This window comes from Glycine max, chromosome 14 (genome assembly GCF_000004515.6).
Source record: "Glycine max cultivar Williams 82 chromosome 14, Glycine_max_v4.0, whole genome shotgun sequence".
Classification (NCBI taxonomy): domain Eukaryota; kingdom Viridiplantae; phylum Streptophyta; class Magnoliopsida; order Fabales; family Fabaceae; genus Glycine; species Glycine max.
In genome coordinates this window covers 46,199,382-46,213,689 of record NC_038250.2, presented here as the reverse complement: position 1 = coordinate 46,213,689, position 14,308 = coordinate 46,199,382, and the positions used below count along the sequence as shown (strand labels likewise).

The 14,308-nt window shown below is 31.1% G+C and overlaps 3 protein-coding genes across 7 annotated transcripts; 1 reads left to right on the top strand and 2 right to left on the bottom strand.

The window, feature by feature from the left end:
* Window positions 1–983: 983 nt before the first annotated feature.
* On the bottom strand, window positions 984–2,796 carry LOC100806179 (uncharacterized). Its single transcript, XM_006596348.4, has 2 exons — window positions 2,314–2,796; window positions 984–1,861 (listed from the first exon to the last, which is right to left on the bottom strand). The coding sequence occupies exons 1-2, from the start codon at window positions 2,473–2,475 to the stop codon at window positions 1,271–1,273; spliced, it is 753 nt and encodes a 250-aa protein (XP_006596411.3). The 5' UTR covers window positions 2,476–2,796; the 3' UTR covers window positions 984–1,270.
* Window positions 2,797–6,665: 3,869 nt separating this feature from the next.
* LOC100527772 (uncharacterized) lies at window positions 6,666–8,607 on the bottom strand. Its single transcript, NM_001250236.2, has 3 exons — window positions 8,389–8,607; window positions 8,045–8,182; window positions 6,666–7,060 (listed from the first exon to the last, which is right to left on the bottom strand). The coding sequence occupies exons 1-3, from the start codon at window positions 8,564–8,566 to the stop codon at window positions 6,912–6,914; spliced, it is 465 nt and encodes a 154-aa protein (NP_001237165.1). The 5' UTR covers window positions 8,567–8,607; the 3' UTR covers window positions 6,666–6,911.
* Window positions 8,608–10,670: 2,063 nt separating this feature from the next.
* Window positions 10,671–13,748, top strand: LOC100776767 (uncharacterized). 5 transcript variants are annotated; one of them, XR_005888237.1, is made up of 3 exons: window positions 10,671–10,969; window positions 11,686–13,324; window positions 13,409–13,748. XR_005888237.1 is itself a non-coding variant. In XM_041008948.1 (2 exons), the coding sequence occupies exon 2, from the start codon at window positions 11,759–11,761 to the stop codon at window positions 12,194–12,196; it is 438 nt and encodes a 145-aa protein (XP_040864882.1). In that variant the 5' UTR covers window positions 10,671–10,969; window positions 11,686–11,758; the 3' UTR covers window positions 12,197–13,748. The 5 variants fall into 5 exon arrangements, 1 of the variants encoding a protein (XP_040864882.1); XR_005888239.1 differs by having other exon boundaries at window positions 13,406–13,748; XR_005888238.1 differs by having other exon boundaries at window positions 11,686–13,328.
* Window positions 13,749–14,308: the final 560 nt, after the last annotated feature.

Genomic DNA, 14,308 nt, shown 5'->3' with positions numbered 1-14,308 from the left:
TATGAGATTCGTTATATGTCATCAGTATGATTCCTACATTTTTAGTAGTATACAATCGACAGAAATAACTTGCCTACTTAAAAAATAGCATTAATGAAATATAACTTACCTTATATTGACAAATTTTCAGAAACTAGTTTGAAACCTTAGAAATTTAAAAGTTGAAAACGATTGACGTGATAATATCAAAGTTTAATTTTTATGCCAATTGTAGACGTCCGGATTGGGTTATTTTTACGCGCTTTTTAAATTGAAAGTTTCTGGCAACATATCACAAAATTAATATTATGTGTGCTATTATATACTATTTTTTTTAACATACATCTTTTAATTTTTTGTTGTTATTTTTAAGGAAAAAATATTTCCTATATTTTAACAAACACAAAATATTTCCTGTGTATCTTCCTCTCTGTTGCTTATATGAGGATGAGAGTTATGTGAGAGATTATAAGTCAAAATGAAATAGGAGCTTCTTGTTTTTTAATATTAAATGTAATTTTGTATTTATTATTTTCTATGCAAACTTTTAAAACAAAATGATATTGTTTAATTAAAAATGAAAGAAATAAAAACCTCAACATAAACGGAACGTGTTGTGCATTTGTGCTTGTGCAAACATATCCATCTATCAAGTGAAACAGACCAAAGTGAAAAAAGATACAAATTTCTTCCTCTATGAGTCTTGTACCAATTACAAGTTTAAATGCAATCCAATTCAACTTTAGTTGAATTTGAATCTTCATTTCTATTATCAAATACATTGGAAGCTGCATTGTTACACATATTTTACTAGCCTACAAGCTAACCAATACAATCAGCCAAAGGTTAATTATGTACCAACCCCACAAACAAAATAAGTTATGCACAAATAATATAGATTAGTTTTATAATGTTATTTAATCACAAATTATCATCACAAAAAATTATTATATATGATAAATTTTTTATTTATTTTTACAATAAATAAATATGTTAAAGTTATATGAATAATGATTTATAATTGATTGACATTCTCAAAGTTTAAATTTACATGTGCATGGCCATTAGCCCATTACATTTAATAAGTTAATTAACCTATTCTAATTACCTATGAAGCATCAACATGGACAAGGACACCAGACATGACACGGACACGGACACGTGAACTTCTGTAATGTCGAAAATATAGAACGTAATACGGGAGTCGTGTCGGTGTCGAACACTGACACGGACACGTGTCGAACACCAAACACGACAAAAGACTGGAATGTCCGTGCTTCATAGCTAATTACTAATTGGCCTTTCCAATTTCCACATCAACATTGTGTTTGTTCAATTCAGCAGATTCAACACTATGAGTGTCAGAAACTCCAGCACATCCACACTCAAATGTAACATCCAAGAAGTATAGCATGAAAACAAGGGCAACGCAAGAGAAGAACACTGGAATGGGTCCAAAGAGCCACATGAAGAGAGGGAAAGAGAAGTAGAAGGCACGCAAGCCGAGGGACCAGAAGTAACTGCCTCGGTTCACAGTGTTGGCAACATACTCAGCTGTGAGCATTTGGTGCCTAAGGTTTGGAGACACTTTCTTGAAGGGCACGTTGATTAAGATGCTTGCATGGCTATAGTATCTTATGGATTGCACATTCAACAAAAACGCCAACAAGAAACACACCAATATGGAAAAGAACTTTATGGACAAACCAAGCTCACTCCTGTCCCCAAACACCTCATAAACCACGGTTTTTCTCTCATTGCCACTGCTCATTAACACAGCAATGAGAGAACTCAACATTATAGCTGTTGAAGCCAAAAGGGTTGATGCCATTATGTTGTTCCTCAAAGATTGCACTGCTAGAACCCCATTCTTGGACACATCCTACACATCACATGATCCAAAATCAATGTTAGTACTCACAAATATAGAATTTAATTAGAAGAACGCACTCATAGTGTAAAAATCATTTAATTAAAATATACTGAGAGGCTAAAGATATTTTACATAATCGGTGTTAATCTCATACTATCATATTGATTGAAAGTTATTAATTTTTACAATAAATACTTTAAAAATGATAACTAAAGACATGTTTGTTCCTTATTCAGAATTCACGCTTATAACAAAATCACGTCAAAGATAACACAAAAGTAACTATTGGTTGCGTCGAAAATTCACGTCCATCGGTGTTGAATGTGTTTCCAAACACGCCATAAGTGTTATGTTATTGGTTTGAACCCAGAAACATAAATGTTAAAATTAATCAGAACCCATGAATCAAAATCCAAACTTTTTGGCATTTAATTAATGTGACGACATATATACATACATACCTCCATCATGGCTTGGACCCATAAACGGCGATTGATTGCATTGACACCAATGACTGTTTTGGTGGGGTGTTTCATGATTTGGTGGAGGAGCCAGAAATGGTAAGCCAACATCACAAGGAAGCCACTTGGGACTAATATGAGATCAAGGACTTTCTTTTCCATTTAATAGCAATGTGTTTTAACCAAAAGGAAATTGCACAAAAGAGATAAAAATATGCACAAAATGGATTTTCGAGATTGAATCTGATCTCCTTTCTCTCTTCTTCCTTTTTGTGGCCTATTGTTATCCAAATATGTGGAAAGATGAAAAGTGTTGGAAGATTGAAGGAAGGAAGAGAGGCCAAGTGCAACACGGGTGTTGCCGTGTGTGTATGGGAAAAGAGTGAAATTGGTATAGATCAATGTCTTTGCACCAAACGTGCAGGGATTTATATGCACGCACAATGTATGAGTTTTTTTTTTTTGTTTTTTTATAATCCATATCGATTGATTGATGGTCCGTATGATTTTTTTTTAATATTTTTTTTGAAATTTAAAAATATATTTAATTTAGTAGTTATAAAAGATATTGAAATCAAAATTTAAAATATGATAAGATTGTTAGTTTAAGATAATGATTGAAATCAAATTTAAATATATATTTGATTTAGTAGTTATAAAAAATATTGAAACCAAAATTTAAAATTTAAAATATGATAAGATTGTTAGTTTAAGATAATGATTGAAATCAAATTTAAAAATACATTAAATTTTTGTTAATTATAAAAAATATGGAAACCAAAATTTAAAATATGATAAGATTGGTTGTTTAAGGCAATGATTGAAATTAAATTTAAAAATATATTCAATTCTATAGTTAATTTAAAATTTAAAATATGATAAGATTTTCAATTTACGATAATTATTGAAATCAAATTTAAAAATATATTAAATTTTTTAGTTATAAGAAATATGGAAACCAAAATTTAGAATATGATAACATTATTAGTTTAAGGTAATGATAGAAATTAAATTTAAAAATATATTTGATTTTATAATTATAAAAAATATTGAAACCAAAATTTTTAAAATTTAAAGTATGATAAGATTGTCAGTTTAAGATAATGATTGAAATCAAATCAAAAAATATATTTGATGTTGTAGTGATAAAAAATATTGAAACTAAAATTTAAAATTTAAAATATGATAAGATTGTTAGTTTAAGATAATGATTGAAATCAAATTTAAAAATATATTAAACTTGATAGTTATAAAAAATATTGAAACCAAAATTTAAGATTTAAAATTTATTTATGAATCCATATGTTTTAATTTTTTTAAAATTATTTTTTTTAGAAATTTTTTATTTATTTAATTTATTTACAAAATTTGATAATTAAAAAAATTTGATATTTAATTGAATGATGTATTTAGATGTTTATTATAATTATTAAAAATTAAATAAATATGATATATAATTGAATGATGTATTTAGATGTTTTTTATAATAATTAATAATTAAATAAATTTGATAGTTTTTTACATATGTAAATACTTATTAAACCTATGATTTTTATTTATAATTTGTATATGTAAATTGTGAATGTATGTATACATGATTTTGATGATGTCAAAGAAGAATCTAACAAGGCTGCTTCAAATGATAAGCATTTGCTTCAAGAATAATTCAAGATTGCTTCAACAAACAAAGCCTTGTTTCAAGATTCACTAAAGACCAAGCCTTGCCTTAAAACAATGTGCTTTCAAGACATGCAAGGCTCTGGTAATCGATTACCAGGAAGTGTAATCGATTACCAGAAGACAGGGTTGAGAAATAGCTGTTGAAAAAGGTTTTGAATTTGAATTTTCAACATGTAATCGATTACCATATGTCTGTAATCGATTACCAGCAACGAAACTTTGGAAATTCAAATTCAAAAGTCATAACCCTTCAAATTATAACTGTGTAATCGATTACACAAACATTGTAGTCGATTACCAGTGGAAAGTTTTCAGAAAATCTGCCAACAGTCACATCTTTTCATTAGATTTGGAAATGGTCATCAAAGGCCTATAAATAGGTGACTTGGGCACGAATTTTAGAGAGAGTTTTGATTGATCAAAATGTTTTATCCTCTCAAAAGATTAAGAGAGTTTGGCTTGGCAAAAATGTCTTATCCTCTCAAAAGACAATGAGAGAGATTCCAAAAAGAACTTCATTGTCAAATGCTCTCTCAAAAGAAATCCTTGGCCAAACACTTGCAAAATCTATAAGGATTTTTACATGATCTTCATTGTAATATTCTTCTTTTGAAGAGAGAATTCTTCTTCCATTCTTCTTATTCAATGAGATTGGTTAAGAGATTGTGAGTCTCTTGTTGTAAAGCATCTGAACACAAGGGATGGGTTGTCCCTGTGTGGTTCAGACTTTGTAAAGGATTTTACAAAGATAGTGGAAATCTCAAGTGGGTTGCTTGAGTACTGGACGTAGGCACAGGTTGTGGCCGAACCAGTATAAAACTGTGTTTGCATTCTCTCTTCCCTTATCTTATTTATTTTGTTGCAATCAATTGTGTCTTGCATGTTTAAAGAACATTGTTAAATTGATTGTTGTTGCTTCTTCTGTATTCTAAGCCTATCCCTCTTAAGATTATTGAGGCCACAAGGTCCAACATAAACAAATTAATTATTATATAAAAATAGTCATCACAAAATTTATCATGTAAATTTACATATACATTAAATATAAATTAGAAATTTTATTATTATATATAGCGACACTAGTTGTTTATAATATAATATATCTATTAGCTCAGTTGCGTTGAGTGTTCTATTAATAATGTAGGTGACACAAGTTCAACGATGAAAACCGACCAAAAATCATTGTATACTCCTAACAAACCCAATTGATATATATCACCGGAGACTAAATACGCTTTCCAACCGCCCTTAACGGAAGCAAATTACACTAAGTGACGGAAATTTTACGGAAAAAAATGGCGTTGCAAAAATGAAAAAATTATGCTGCTAATTATAACCGAAAATAGGATATTTTTGGCATTTTTGAAAATTGCCCTAGCTGCCCCAAGCAATTCCCTTGGGTTAAGAGGCATTGTTGTTTTTTATTAGCTCATTACTTTTTGCACTTCGTTTTTTCCAACACTCCCTTATAATTTTTCATCACATTTTATTTTAACAATAATTTTTTGATTTGGGTAAGCTTATCCAAAAACATTTTTAGGAGAAGAAAATGAAAAAAAAAAAAACAAACTTTTCCATAAACTAAAATGCATAAGCTAATTCTTAGAATTTTTCTCATATAACTTCTCCAAAAGATGAAATAGTTTTTACAAATAAAATTAATGGAGAATTAATTTTAACTTTGAAAAAATTCATTTCATTTTTTTTCTTATTTTCTTCTCTAGAAGTGCTTTTACTGGAGCTCACTCAAACATGCCCTATATATAAGTTAATTTGAGCTTATAGAAAAATTTAATATTTTTTCTTCTTATTTTCTTCTCCAAGAAGTGTTTCTAGATAAACTTATCTAAACAAACCCATATACAATGTTGGTTTGCTTGTTCCAAATTTTAGTTTTCATAAGTGAAGAATTAACATTCCAGAAGCTTATGTCTCTTGCATCTTGCTATTTAGTCTTGTGTCAAAGTGGAGGTACAGATCAGATAAAAGAGAAAAAATAAAGAAATATCGTCTCATCTTGAAAGCAAGTTACAGGCAACGTATAGAGAAATGAAGTTTGAAAGTAGCTAACTAAAGAAATAGACAGCAATAAAAACAAAATTGTGAAACACTTCGGAAAACAGAGAGAGGGCACTAAAAAAAAAGTTTGCGCATCTTAAAATTTTATCATCTATTTTCTAAAAATATTCAAATTTTAACACTTCCTTCGTTTAATTTCTAATCCTGTCCTTCCTAACATGATTTAGTATTTCAATATAAAACACACACCTACTTTATTTATCAGCTGGAATCCTTGGAAAAGAATTTTGTTTAATGTATCAGAAGGGGAAGCATTTGCCAAGTGATGCTAATGTTCTAAGGGGTGAGGTGAGAATAGTGAAGTTTCATCTAACGAGTGACAACGATACTTGCTCTAATTTCTTTCAAGAAAAACATTCATTAGAGTTATTACTTATTATAAAAACTAGTAATCTTAACAAATTATAGTACATTGTATCTCTTCCTAGTTCCTATACATCTAAAAAATTGAAGTGAAAGAATGGAAGAAACTAGTTGCAGGCTCAAAAAACAAGTTTCCCTTTGTAATTATGTGTTCCGTAACTAGAAATAATCTAGTAATTTACAATGAATATGCAAATTTACACATTTTCACAAGCCTCTTCTCTCGGTTGAAAGCTGTAACTCTACCATACACTAGGTAATATCACATCAGAAAAATTGGTATGTCAGACACAAACTAAATGGGAGCCGCATCTTCTGAAAAAAGATGGTGCAATGAACTCACGTAGATAACACATACACTATATGATTAGTGAGCTTAAAATTTAACCAATAATCGTACGCAACTTGTGACTGAACACAAACTAATTGCAAGAAATTGAGAAATCTGAATGAGACATTCCTCGTAGGCTAAATATTCAGTGCTCCAAAACTTTGATCCGGTCGAGATAGGTATTCATGCGATGAGTATGATCGGCAGAGAATCGATCACCAAGCATGAGTTTGTACTGCTCAAATTTTGACTCCTCACACTTCAAGGCAGCATTTTTACAAGCCCTTATACTTCCTGAACCAAAAGGTAACATTTCATATCAGGATTTACAATTATATGTACAACATGATATATTCAAGTGAAAGAAACGATGGAAATCGTGAATATGGCCAACAGCTAGATGCAATCAAATTGATTGAAAAAGTCAAAAGATTTTTGGAGTTTCATTTATATTACTGTAAACATAATGTTCTATAATCAACCCAATATAAAGCATGATACAGTCATGCATCAATGATTTAGTAAATTCCTTATTCCTCCTAATCCTAACTGGGAATTAAGAAAAGCAATGTGTAACTATATCTACATATTACAGAACACATTCAATTTCACGCATATATCAAATTCCTGCAAACCAATTTCCCTCCAAAAGCTTCACTCCCTCTTTACAGGAAGTCTCATCCAAAAACTCAATTTTCTTTCTACAGTCTTACAAGGCACATGTATTTTGTTTTCACTATTTTACAAACTCTATTGGTACCCTGAAGAGTTGACTTTCATTTGTTGGTTTTGTATCATGTTATTTGATAATAAATTTCATCATAAATGATAACCCCATAGCAAGACGGGGTCAATGTATACTACTTTATGAAACATGAAGGCATTCTATTGTAATGTAATGATAAACTCAAGTTGGCAGCATAATAAACATGGGCTTTCTGACAAAAGTAGTGTCCTGCATAACACGATTTGATGATCCCAAATACTAAAACGAAATCTGGACCAATATTCTTTTTGTATGAACACAACACAAATCCCTTGAGATACTAAAATCTATCTAAGGGACTGATCTCTCCTAATAGATTTTTTCAGTACACACAAACCTGAGGATCAAACTCAATAACAACAAGGAAGCAATAGCAGTATAGCACAATGCAAAATTACCATAATTTCTCAATATATATTTTTTTAAAATTCCAATATATTCCCAGAGGAATTCACAAAAACACAATTAAAAACTAAAAGAACCAATGAAGCAGTAATTCTATTTTTCTTTACCAGATAAATCCAGCAAGTTAAACATGACCGGGCAGTTTCCAATATTTGTGACCATTGTAATGGCAGCCCATACTTTCTGATACTCCTCCCTTGATGCCCTAATTATACACACATTAGTGATTGGATTCACGTACTTAACTGCAAACACACACACACACACACACAAATTGTTAATAAAGGTTTCATAAAACGGTCCGCGACCATGATTTGGGCGACTGTAAATGGAACCGCATCAGCCACATTTTCCGCGACATAAACAAACGCCACAAAACCGCAACGCGATTGCGACCGATATTTAAAAGAAATTGCATAAACATCAAGAAATTAAACACGTTACTACTAACCCTGGAACGATCCCAATGATGAAGCCAAACCACACTCCCCAAAATTCACCAATATGCTGTCTCTTACAGCTTTTGACACATTAAACTGTGTAATTATAACAGACGCATCCCCAACTTTGTCTCTATTAGGGTTCAGAAAAACCTCCATCACCATGTATCTGTTTCTGAACCCCACCATGATCCTTCGCGCACGCTCAAACAAATCCTAGATTCGAATTCTCAGAACAAAATCCATCGGTGCGAGGAAGAAAACTAGAAACCCTAGAAGATAAGATCCGATTGCGAAATACGGGTCGGGTCTTTTGTGGGCTTCGAGTCCGCAGGCCCAATAGTGCGACGTGGGCCAGGTGTGGCCCAGTGGCGCGTTCGCATGTAGTAGTACTGTGTACGGCGAGAAATCGCACGTGCTTACGCGTGTTGAGTTGCGATACGACAAAGAACGAAATCTTCGCGGTGCGACCTTGTTTATCTCTCCTCCTAATACGGTTCGTGTTGAAAAAAATTTCAAGACTTTGTGATGCGTTTACCATTAGAATAGGTTGTTCACGCCTGAACCAGTGTTTTCAAGACCTGATTTTTTTGTTGTTTTTTTTCATGTTGTTTCTATTATTAAAATAACAATGCATAATATAACTATTTTAATATTTAATAATGATATTTATAATTTTAAAGGGCACATAAGAACAACAAAGAAATTAAATTCAAGTTTTCAATAGCCAAATAGTTATATACCAATTTTACCCTCATTCATCATCGTTAGATATATAATTAAATAATTGGATGGTTCAGATTATAAAATAGTAACTGAGTTAAAAAATATATATATTAAAATGAAGTAGTTGAGTTAAAAAATATATCAAAATAAAATTACGTGAGTAGACCATTTTAACCCTACCTTCAAAAGTAGTTGAGTTAAAAAGTTGTTTTCACTTTAGATAAGGGATCTAGATTTTAAACAACTTAAATCAAGTACTTATTTAACACCTAAACAACAACTTACTCAAAATCTAATGAATCAAATTGGGAATTTTCCAGATTTTTACATGAACAACTTAAATCAAGTGTTTTCATTGAGAAACGTTCATTCATTGAGGGTAGTGTTAGTAATGCATTTTCTTTTTGTATATGTTTAGGTGGATGATGAGATAACAGTTGCAACCGGAGGAAGAGAATTTACTGAGTGCATAGAAGAAAGATGATAAGATAATTGTTTTTTTAAAATATTATTTCGGGGTATAATAGACATTTTATGCATTGACATTAAAAAATATTTTATACTTTGAGTTATTGCAAAACCGTAGAATCGTCCGCAGAAACAAACTCAAAAAAAGAAAGCCATTTAATTACTATGTTTTTTACTTTGTTTCCGATTGTGTTATTGTGTTATTTTGAATTTTATTTTTTTACTTAATTAAATTTCTAATTTTTTTAAAATTAATATTTTGGTTTCATTTCACTTTAAACTTTTTGATATATATATATTTTAATTTTCTACAGATTAAATTTTGTATTTAAATTTATCAATCAAAATATTAAATTTCAATCCAAATAAAAAAAATCTTATTTAGATCCTACTTTTTCATATTTTAAATTTTATGATTTTTCTTCAAAAAAAAGAAATTATCATTTTTATCAAAATTTTACTAAATGTCTTAATTATAAACTTTAAAACTTTTTTATGTTCCAATAACTCGCATGTATTTAAGCAGAAAAAAGAATTTGGTAAAAATAAAACTAACGAGGAAATTGATTTTGTTTAATTTTAAAATAGAGAAACCTAATTAATTTGAAACAAATTGGAGATCGAAATTACATACAATTTAAATGAAAAGAATTAAAAATAAATTAAGACAAAAAAAACATAATAAATATTTTTAACTCATTTTAAAATAAGAAAAATGATAAGTTTTTAGTGTAAAAGTTTTTTAAAATAGGAAAAGCATAAGTTTCTATACTGTCAGACAGATATATTTCTTTGTGATTTTAAAGATAATTCTTATGAAAATTAATAAAATAATTATGCATAACGATTATTGGATAAGATATCTTAGATGATCTTTATACATACACTCACAAGTATAAATAATTGTTCTTTTTTAATTAATTAATACTTTTTTATAAAATAAAATAAAAAAACAATTGGTGGGTGGAGAAAAAACGTTGGACTTAGATCCGATAGTTAATCCAAAATTGAAGGAGACGCTGCCACCTGACAAGTCCCGACCCGACAGTGACATAATTTTGCATTTGGGTCACAATTTGCCCGAAATTTAACGCGCATTTCCCGTAGTTGGGTTTGTCCTACGTTGGTGTGTCCCACAAGTGCACAGTGTCCATCACTTCCTGTTCCTGGTTTCTATAAATACTCAAACCCATTCTTCCTCATTCCTTGCTTATTTTAATTTTTCTAGCTTTGCTTAGGTTCTGTTTTGCAGACAGAGAGAGAGAGAGAGAGTGTGTTTCAGAATTTAGAGAGAGAATTTTATTTTGTTTTTTTGGTTATCTTTTTTGGTTTCTCTTACAGCGTTTTTGTAGGTACTGAGGAAGAAAGTTTTGGCAGAATAACTTTGTTGGAGAGAATGTAAGTTCATTTTCCTTCATTTTCCCATCTGGGGTAGGGTCCCCACTTGTCATCCTAATTTCATCTTCTTTCCATTTAATCATGTTTGGGTAAAAACATTTTTTTTATTCATGTGATTTCGGTAATTTATTTATGAGACTAATTAATTAATTATTATTCATGGTGGGGGTGGATAAGAATCAGTATTGTTCATAGGGTGGTTTTAACTTTTATGTGCATGAGAATGATGTATGTGCAGTTGTGCACATATCTGTTCCCTCCACATGCTCACTTCTATAGTTTCCTGTCCCTAAATGTATTATTTATTCGTTAATTATTTACGTTTTGTGAATTAAAATTTTAATAAGAATCCATTTGAATTTGCTCTTTTTCAAACTGCTGAATTCTGTTTTTGGCTATGCTTGTCAAAAGCATGTTAAGTTTTTGTGTTTGGTTTTCCTGCTTTCTTAGGCTATTACACCAATGGAATAAGATCTAATCTAATTGATGAAAGCAGTTTTCTTATTTAACCCACCCATGTTATGTTAGAACCTTTTTCTGAAAGGGATTAAGTAGTTACATAAGAGTGTGAAATTTGTTTATGTTGAGGGAAATTACTTTATGAGATTAGTTTGGTTGTTTATAGAAGATGTAAGTCCTTACATTTCTTTAGAGCCAAGCAAGTCAGTTTCTGTTGAGTTTGATTGAATTATGTATTGTTGTGGTGGGCCCTGCAGAAAATTCAGGCAAGGCGTTGAAGTTGGAGAGTATTAGATTGGAAGCTTAGAAGTTTCTCTTTGGACCAAAGAAATGGAGGTATATGGCAATTCTATGGTTGCAGCTCCTTCAAATGTTATTTATCTGTCAAGTATTTTGGGCCAAGACAGCCCAATTACTGGTCACAGATGCAACTGGAAATGTGAAAATGAACATGTTTGTGGAAACATGTATCGCTGCAAGATAACAGGGCTGACTCACATCTGTGATAAAAACTGTAACCAGAGAATTCTGTATGATAACCATAGTTCACTTTGCCTAGCAAGTGGTCAAATTTTCCCCCTTACACCAGAAGAGGAACAAGCAGTGAGAGGTGTTCGCAGGAAGCTTGACACAGAGAATTCGCCCTCCGATAGCTGTGGTTTTAAGCGTAGACGAGATGCTCAATTTCATCCTTCTCCCTTCGAGAGATCTTTCTCTGCTGTCAGTCCTATCTGCAGCCAAGTTGGAGATGGCATGGATATGAAATAGATATCTATTATATAACTGCAAAGACACTTCTTTATCATTTCTCTTGTCCCTTTGAAGTTTTTTACGTTTTCTATCGGATGAGTATCGATAACAGAACTTGAACAATTATGGATTATTTATTGGTGGACATGATGTGTCCCCATCTTCTGTAGGAAGTCCTTATATTTCTAGTATTAATGTAATGTAGCCTTTAAAGTAGCTTGACTGTTGAATGGGGATCTGAGCAGGGTCTTTGTACACGACACATTTATGACGCTTGAATTTACTTCAGTTTTCTGCTAAACCTAGTGAGAAACTGACTGTCATAGCTGACTACGGAATGCATTCTGGCCTTTTACATTGCTTGAATTTAATTTGGATCTCAATGATGCATATATGAGCAATGTACTTAACTGTAATCCTTTTTTAGCTGACCATCAAGTTTCTAGTGTATCTGTAATCACAAAGCAGCCTATTAATATATTCATTACTAATTTACTATTACTACTGTCATGAACTTGTATTCCTTAATTCTGTATGAACAGCAAACACTTATTTTGTCCTTGATGATAAATCTATTTAGGGTCATATGAAAACCTTGATTTCTGTAGGCTCAGGTTCTCTCCAGTTTGTCATATGAACAGAGTTATTGGTATGCTATCTGGTGAATTGATTTTGGTTTTGCTGCTTGACTCTTCCTATTTCTGTTACAGGCTCAAGGGAGATGATCTAGTTCTCATTTTTGTTCTTCTTAATCATTTTCTGATATCTTTTTTTTTCTGTGATTTGATTGATGGTTGGCTGTCTGAGGTTAATGTAACTTGTGCAGGTTTTGAAGCATATGCTAGGAAGGAGCGTTCAGAACTTTATTTGTGTTGCATTACTAAATTAATTCTTATGATATAAAATTGTTCTATGTTTGAACATCAATTATTGATAAATATCTTCTCTTCTTGAATGAATGCAGGCATTGCAACTTCTGCTCGAGTTTTCCTTTGGTGAAGTTTGGAGAAGCCAACAGTTATGGGACTATAAAGAGTTTAAAGGCTAAGTAGGAAATCCTAACACTACAGGGTGTCAAGAATTGAGGCAAGAACATTTATGATACTGTACAGATACGGTAGAGACACACTATTCAAAGATGAAAAAGTAGGTATGCCTAATCTTAATTATTAATATACTTTGGAATTGTGGTTGATTTCCATTATGTGATTTATTTACTTGTGTTAGTAGATGTGAGGTGACAAGGGCAAATAAAGGGGGGCTTTATAAGGAAAGGATACTTATCAGCAGCAGCATCAATCTTTCAAACTTGCATAGTGCTCCTCTTTGTATTCAAGGATTGAAAATAATGACCTGGGATTGAAAATGAGTTCTCTCCTAAATGCCATGTTACTGTTTGCCGCTAAATTTTGTAATTGTAATATGTTCTTGGCAGATGTAATTATTCTTTTATCGGTTTATAGGCTGATGAAGGTTTTTATTATGATATTTGTTAAGCTAGAGGTTTGTAATGTTGCTTTCATTTTCTAACTTTTGGCATCCTTATTAAACAAAATTATGTAATTTGGCTTGTGATTGGATGTTACATGATGTCTCTCAACTTAGCTACTTTTTTATCTATAGGAAATAAAGAAAGATATTGGGCGGTTTATAATACAAATCTTAGCTCAATCAATTAAGTTACACTCCTTTGATTTCCAATTGAGTTACTGATATTTGTATCAGTATTATTAATTATAAATTATAAATCTTGGATAGCAGCACATGTAGAAGGCTATGTGATACCTTTATGCACTCGCTCTCCAAATTCATGAAGATCGCCCACTAACACTTGAGCCCTCCCAGTTGCTTCTATTGAGAAAAATTCAAACTCAAAATATAAGAGTTTATGCTACAAAGAAGGACAAACACAACATACAATCGAAGTATGAAGAAAACCTTATCTGATTTGACAACTCCAACCTTTTTTTAATTCTATTCCTTTTTAAAACAAAATGAACCATTTTATTTTTTATTACAAATCAGAATATCAATTAAAATAATTCAAAATTTCGTGGCAAAATGGTGTGGCATTGGATAGCAAATATGGCAATGTCACGTGTGTATTCATTAGACACGTCAACGAGAGTA